The sequence below is a fragment of the Macadamia integrifolia genome, chromosome 3 (assembly GCF_013358625.1).
Source record: "Macadamia integrifolia cultivar HAES 741 chromosome 3, SCU_Mint_v3, whole genome shotgun sequence".
Classification (NCBI taxonomy): Eukaryota; Viridiplantae; Streptophyta; class Magnoliopsida; order Proteales; family Proteaceae; genus Macadamia; species Macadamia integrifolia.
The window spans coordinates 5,437,078-5,445,166 of NC_056559.1; the positions used below are offsets into that span (position 1 = coordinate 5,437,078).

General features: G+C 40.2%; 1 protein-coding gene across 1 annotated transcript; it reads right to left on the reverse strand.

The window, feature by feature from the left end:
• Nucleotides 1–277: 277 nt before the first annotated feature.
• Nucleotides 278–5,256, reverse strand: LOC122073982 (U-box domain-containing protein 44-like). The gene is made up of 4 exons (XM_042638737.1): nucleotides 4,875–5,256; nucleotides 3,511–4,080; nucleotides 3,101–3,410; nucleotides 278–2,354 (listed from the first exon to the last, which is right to left on the reverse strand). The coding sequence occupies exons 2-4, from the start codon at nucleotides 4,063–4,065 to the stop codon at nucleotides 745–747; spliced, it is 2,475 nt and encodes an 824-aa protein (XP_042494671.1). The 5' UTR covers nucleotides 4,066–4,080; nucleotides 4,875–5,256; the 3' UTR covers nucleotides 278–744.
• Nucleotides 5,257–8,089: the final 2,833 nt, after the last annotated feature.

An 8,089-nucleotide genomic window follows, 5' to 3' on the forward strand; every position in this document is an offset into this window, starting at 1 on the left:
GGAGAAAGCTGAAAGAGTGTCAAGAGGAACTGGACTTAGTGTGGCTGCCATCAAAAGTATCAACAGTGGTCAGATAACTGGATGAGAGGCTCATATAACCAACCAAATTCTGCAATCCTGGAAACTGTACTCCAGCTTTAGAGAAAGGGTTAAATGACAAGCCACTCATATAACCAACCGAGTTCTGGAATTCTGATGGCTAATGTGAAGATTTGAGAAGATTGTCAATACCCAAGAAGTGCAGAGACATAATCATCGTAACCACAAATAAAGCTCATGACAAGAGAATTGTGCATACCCTCTTTACTTTAAAGAAGTATTGGAGAATGGAGACAACTGCATCCCCTCATTAGGAGTTTTTACATTTAGAACATCGACACTATGATCCACAAAGAAGGGTGAATCCCACTGAACTTGCAATCGGCACTTAGTAAGTTCATACATTACATTCAACTTCAGTAGTTCCTATCCCTTTTGATGCCAGTTCAACTTCACTAGTGCACAGAAAAAAATTCACAACCATCCCTACAATACAAATGCAATTTCGCACGATGACGAACATATTCTTAACCCATCCATCCCCAATGAAAAAAAAATCCAAATCTAACAAATTCAGACAAATGAGATATACAACTGATGACTGAGCATGCTTCCGAGCCACAATGAAAACAGGGCCTTGAACTTCCTCTGGTATGTTATGATAATTTGAAAATGAGAAAGACCATTATATCCATCACTGGCCTTTCATGAGAGGGACATCTGTGAGATGCCTACCCCATGTTCAGCCTTTGGAAATATGCCAGAGAAATTTGGTATCTTATCAATATGCTTTAGAGCACGCTCAGCAATCTGCCGAGTTCGATAGTCTCCATGTTGGAATGCATCGACCAGAGCAGTGCTCACATTAGGATCACCAGATATCTCATATGCAATATCATCAGTCCTCAGAATCCTCTCAACAGCCCAGACAGCTCGCTGACTCAAGATTTCAGTTTTTTTCTCAAGTAGGACATCAAGCATTGGCTTGATTCCGTCCACCTCACACAAAACTATCACCCCTTGCTCAATGTTGACCTCATCATCCAACAATGTGCAGAGTGCTGCCAGCGCTGCCTCAACCACCTTGTCATTTGTGTGTTCTAAACATGCCACCAACTTTCCCACAGCTTGTCCTTCCAAAAGACAAAAGGTTTCCTTCGATGAACAGAACCCACGGTGGAGACGGCACAAGCCAGAGACAGCTGGAGGCTTGCTAAGACATGGAAAGATTGCAGCACAAAATCCAGGTTTTGGCAATTCTGGCAGTCTGGTAAGGCGCTTGGACTCTTCCGAGAGGTTTTCTAAAGCCATGGCAGACACCATCTGTACTTTATCAAGCCCATTAGACTGAAGCATATCGGTGAACAATGCAGCAAGATTATGCTCACGCGCAAGAGCAAGAGCTCTGGGCTCATCGCCCAAGACAAATGTGAGCCTTGCCAAAACCTGCACAAGCCCTTCCAGATATGGAGTCACAAACCGGCCACCTCGGGTATTTCCTCGCCGGATACTGACAACTCTAGATATGACCAACTCAAAGGCACTTTCATCGAACAACTGCCTGGTAAGACCCAAGTCCCTCTCTGGAAGATCAGCTAACAGACCAATGGCAGCTGCTTGCTCTTCTGAGATCCCATTGTTTTCTGAGATGATTTTGATCAGGCTACCCAGCTGGCCAGCAGTACCACGTAGGGCATCAGGCAGCTCTTGACCCATGTGGGGTGAAAGGTACTGTAAAAGTTTCAGTGAAGCCAAACGCAAGTCCTTCTGTGGAGCTTCAATGAACTGAATTAAACTGATGGTAGCACCTGAACTTTTAATGGCAGCCACTACATTCAGAACTGTCGTGGGAGAACTAGTGAGCCCAACAAGGACCTGGAGAAGCTTGCACTCAATGGAAGGACCAGTGTTGCTAATGAGATGTAGCAGGTTATGGATTATATCTTCTGAGACCAGTGTCTGATGATTAGGTCCAAGCAGAATGGAGTCGAAGTCATAGCCTGAGTTCACAATATTAGCTAGAACTGTTGCAGAAACCTCTTTCAGCCTCATGGGCAGATGATTAGCACCAACAGTGAAGAGGTCCTTGACAAGTGGAGGAAGAATCCCAGCTTCTACAAGCACCTTAGCGCTCGCATCAGAAGATGATATCTGGTTCAGAGCCTTCAGGGCAGCTTCTCTTGACTGCATATTGCCACTTGTCATGATATTGACCAATGATGATCCTACAGTTCGGGCTACAAGGACCTTCACATCATTGCTCAGAACCAGATCACCGAGGAATGCAGCCATGGACAATTTTGTTTCAGGGGGACCTGTGTCAATTCCCATTTTGGTGAGGAAAAGGAGTTGAATATGGAAGATGTAACTGTATTAATATCTTTAGTGCATGGTTTTAGCTAAATTAAGGGAGAAAGAACGTTGTCCGTCTAGCGTTCCCCACACCTAGACACAGCTGGGTGCCAGCTGCCTCCACACATGCTGGGTATTTTCATGCCGAGCTGTGTCTGGGCTTAGGGGGAGTGGGCGGGCAGCTTTCCCTTGCCCCTAAATAAATTAAGGCCAAGTGGTTCAATGGACTCCAATAACTAACCTAGTTAAGGGCAAGTAGTTCAATGTACTACAATAGTCTATTTCTGACCATTTACATGTTCTTCATGTTGATGGAATCCAAACATATCCTGATAAATCTTATAATATCCACCCATGGAGAGAAAGGTCAAGTTTTTTCTAGGGCTGCTAAGAAACCAATGTATAGAGTAGGCAGTTTAACAAGTAATCAATAAAGGATGATAACTTGCGTTACTCCAGACAAAACAGTGTCACCCTGTGGTTGCCATAGCTTTAATTGTTGTACGAGTAGATTAGAGAAGAGACTGGCATACATTGGTTAAGTCTCTATGTAAACTCTCTGAACGCAAATTTCATATTTTAGTTTCAAGCAATTGAAGAACAAAGAAATTTCCAATTTTATTACAGAAAACATGGTGAAATTAAGTGGATTTATCTGTAAGGGAGCCAAAGGCAAGGAAATGGGAAAGGTTAAAGATGGAAGAAGCACCTTCAAGGATACGCGTAAGAAGAGGTTGTAATCTACTATTTTCAGCCATCTGCCTCACATTTTTCTCACACTTCTCCAGATTCTCCAGGGTCTTTTCTGCTTTCTCAACAGTCAAAACATTCTCTGAGTTGCTGCTAGTCATCCCAACTAATATAAGAATTGCTCCATTGACAGAACCAATCTTTTCACACAGAACTTCAGATTTTGAGAGCTCATATAGCAAAGATACAGCCTCCTCCCTCTCTTTGGACAGGTCATGAGACAAGAATTTAACAATTGTGCGCACGGTGTCTCCTTCAGCCAGTACTTCCTGGAAAAGAAGAAAAATTGTTGGGAAATTGAAACTAACAATATTCATGTCTGTGATGATGTAAGAAAATCTAACAAGAAAATAAGCAGCGTCTGACAACCTTATTATCCTCATCCTCGTCTGCAACAATACGAAGAGTTTCTAGAGTTTTACACCGCACTCTCTGACTACTGCTCTTCAACATTTCAACAATCATTGGTATCAGCCCTGTCGTTCGAACGACATGCTTGTTGGATCTGCTTTTCTGGCAGATGTGCTGGATAGACATCAAGGCCTGCAGAACATCACGTTCTGAACTTCCTTGAGAGAGTGTCCTATGGGCAATATCAAGCAGTGCAGCTTCATTCCTTGCACTCCATTCTTCAATTGTGTTTCGTAGAGCTATGCTGGGGTTCAGATCAGTATTTTTTAACTCTGTCTGTGTCAATGGGCAGACAAGTTTCCTTCCACTATCCTTGCATTCCTTGAACCACCTTTCAATTGCTTCTCGCTCAAAAGTTTGTCCATTTTCTAAGGTAACAGGATCACGCATTACTTGTTTCGTGAGAGGACAAACAAATGCATCATACATAGGCTCAATATGTGTCCTTTCTAACTGGAAGCTATCATCAGACTGGCTACCAGGGTCAAAACTTCCATCCCAGTTGTCTGCCATCTCTTTTTGGAATGCCTACAGGAAGAAATATAAAATTATATCGATGTCAGATATGCTCGCAAATTTTTCATATAAGTATCAATCTGTACCATAAGTCCATAACTATCAAGCATTAGATAGTCCATTGCACTTGCTCCACCTCTGATCAGAATGACTAAACAATAGAAAAATATAGATAGATCTAAATGGAGGGGAAAAAAAAAATTCACTTTTGTGCCTGTACAAGCAGCAGAGTCAAAGACTTAATCAACAACTCTAAACACTAAAATACACCAGGCTCCTACCAAAAGGGATTGTTTGTTGGGCAACACAAGTCACAATTTTTATCTTAAGTGAAATGATTATGTTTCATAGCCATTACAAGATCCCTTTTCTTGTACATGGAAAGATATTCTGCATTGCCTCAACGTTGTCTTCCTCACCCACTACCAGAAGACTCATTAGATCAGATAAACTATTCCAAACACTGAATTGCAGCTCACAACAAAAAAATTAAAAGGCGAAGGAATTCAGACAACTAATTAGAATTCAATTCAATCCGAAGATCAACAAGGAAATATTTGTTTCAATTTCAACCCAAAAATGTGCGATATAAAGGTTAATTAGAGCTAGTGTTGGAGAAGAATTGTTATACAGAGCGGAATTATAGAAGGATTACCGTGAAGGAGGAAGATGACGATGACCATAATGATATGCAATAAATGTAAAACCCTAATCGTTGCTTTTACCTCACTTCAAGATACAATAAATCAATTAAGACATGATGAGAAGAACCAATTGAAAAGTAAGTATAAACCACCAAAGCATACCTTCCAAAATCTTCTAAGTCAGCAGGGATGTTGTGGAAAACCCAAATTCTGGATCCATGAGGATTATTCGTTCGCTATAACTGAAGTCTCTTTAGGTGATAGAACGAAGAACCCACCCGAACAGCAGGGGACCGTGGAGGCAGTGATGGAGAATTTGATTGATTGGGTTCGGGTGGGTTTTAGGGATTCTGCGATTCTTCGATACCCAAAAGATGGGGACGAAGAAGAAGAGGAGGAGAAGGATATAGATCGAAAGGTAACTGGGAATGTGACTAGAGATGAAAGGAATAGAAAATTGTAAAAGGAAATGAAAGAGAAACTGAGAATGTTTGACTCTAAACCCATAGTCACTCCCACCGCTTCTACGGATTAGATCATAGAAGGCAGAGACAAATAACCGAAAGGTGGGGACGAAGAGGAGACGGTGTAAGGATGAAAGGGAACTAATAGCTAAAGAAACAGTAAAAAGAATTGACTGCGAATGTGTACCGCCCACAGCTGCCTTGACAGTTTTTAGCCCGATACAGGTTTAGATCTGGGTCAGGATTGGGGGTGTCAATTCTCAGTCCGCATCGGTAGGCCCAATTGAGCTCGATGTGTTAATTAAATGAGCGTTCACAGTGCAGTTAGCTAGCTCGTCGGACACCTGATCGAACTAACACGTTTATATGTCAGATTTGAACATACTCATTGTAGTCCAATCGAACCGGACCCCATTTAATACTATATAAAATTCTTATTTTACTACTATTAGTAGGACTCTAATTAAACTTTCTTACCTTTAGTTTTGTAATAGGATTTGATTTGATTAAGTTTTGTTTTGTAAGTTGTAACAGTCATAATCTTTTTTTCTTAAGAACAACCATAATTTCATATCATTTTATTTTTCTTCATCAAAGATTTGCATCACATATTTCTAGGCCTTCAATTCACTTAAGAAAAGAATTTTAGGGTAGGCACGTTTAAAGCCCGTTTAAACTTAAATAGGTCTGTAACCTGGTTAATGCCCATTTAAGGTTATCTGACACTGATCAACCCAATTATAAACCGTGTCATGCCTCCTATAAACTAGGTCCGTTTATTTAAATGAGAGTTCACAGTGCAAGGCTTTCAACTGGTCAAGCCTGATTAAGACCGGCCCAGCCTGACAGGTTGACACCTCTAGTCAAGATCAACCATTTTTTTGTTATTTTAAATGAGATAGAATGATAGTACCAGTTTTTTAAAAATTAAATTTTTTTTGCTTAGGAAGATAAGCAATATACTTAAACAAAAGCATGATGTGGTAAGACTCCTTGAGACAAAAAGTTATCAAAAATAGTGATTTATAATCATTAAAAAAAAAAAAAAAGAAAGTATTGCACTCAATGGCCACAAGAAGGTGCTAAAATCCAACGCCATGCTGTGCATCTCCTTCAAATCACTCTAGAGTTCATATATCATCCAACCTTTCTCTTTGGCTAATTTAAGGTAATAGAGAAGACCTCAAGTTTTGCGTCAATGCTTCATCTGTCATCATAATCTATAAAAAATAAAACAAAATAACCGCGGATAATAATGCAACATTCCCAACCTAAAATATTGTTAGAAAAATCAGAAACTCTAATGTATAATAAAATAGAGGAATGTAGGAATAGCACATTTAGCAGGCTCCAGGATGTAAAGCAGGCATGCTAGATCGACCTTGTATATATAAATATAGGGTAAGAGATAGTTGCCTAGTCACGTGTGCCCTACACCAATGAGAGCGCACATAGGGGCATTAACATGAATAGATTTTTTTATTTCATAAGAGGGCAGCATGGTAATTTTGTAAGCTCCTATTACTAAGCATATGAGCCACACAACCAAACAACTTTATTTTCTCCATAAATATATAATGGGAGAGCATTCCTTAAAAGACAATGTGGCCCCTTCACCAATGGGAGCATGCTCGGAAGCATTAGCAATGGCGGAATTATTGTTTTTCATGTGGAAGAGGTTATTTTGCACCTCTTTGTGTTTAGGTGTTAAGTGCAGAGGCCACGCTACCTTCTAGGCTTCTTTTTCCTATATATAATATAGGGAAATAGAACACTACCCTATTGGCGTAGACACATACCTACATGTTGGCCAATGGGAGGATGCATATAAACATCTTCAACGGCTTGCATGGTGGGGGCAACATGGTCTTTCTGCATCTGCTATGTCTGGGCGTTTCTAGCACCAACAAAGTAGTGTTCTTTCTCCTAATAATATATAATATTTGAGAGGGAGAGGGATCCATAAAAGGAAATGTGGCTTTTGCTGCACTAGCTTCCCATGTGTCTTGGCGCAAGGGCCATGCTACTTTTTACGTTTCTTTTTCCTTAATTGAGATTGAGTTCCATGTCCGGTTGTGTAACGTATGCAAACACCTCTCTCTCTCTCTTACACAATAAGGGAAAATATATCATTTCATAGGAGGGAGGAGAGAGATAGACACAAGGAGGTGCTAGTGTAGGCTACGCAGCCTGAGAATAATCTTTCTCTCTATAAAATTATACATAATAAGAGAAATGAATGCTATTTGGTCGTGTGGCCCTACACCCAGACTTAGGAAGGGAATTGATGGCCTCACCCCTATGAAATACAAAAAACCATCCCATAATGATGCTTTTGCATACCCCTTAGATGGCCCCCGTGCTAGTGCAAGGGCTCGCTAAGAAAAAAAAAAAAAAACGAAGAAGGAAAAAAAGCTACTGCAAAGGGCACATGATTAGGTAGGGAACTCTTGGCTTATATTTATATATACGGCGTCATTCCAGCTAGCCTTGCCCAACCCTATCCTACCCTATCCTAGGCTAAAAATCTCAGCCCTAAACACCCAACCCAGGCACTATAGGGCTCAAGGTGCGTTCTCTTTCTCTATAATGAAGCAATAGGATTTGCATTGGATGTCTTTAATATTAACTATTTTTTCTTCTCATCTATGAAACAATCATAGCATTTGTCCCTCCTCACTCGAAGAAAAACAGAAGGAAAGAAGATATATAAAAAAACATGACTAACTTTATGAATCAATAGATTTTGAAGAAGGTAAGTTGAATTGAAGAACCTAATTTTCCAACTATGAGTACAGTTAAAGTAGTTTAATCGATTGATTGATGCATTAAGTTCTAGAGCATTTTACCATTTTGAGTTTTCTTCTTTCCCTTTTTCTTTTGACCGTTCAAAGAAATGAAGAAAGAAATATA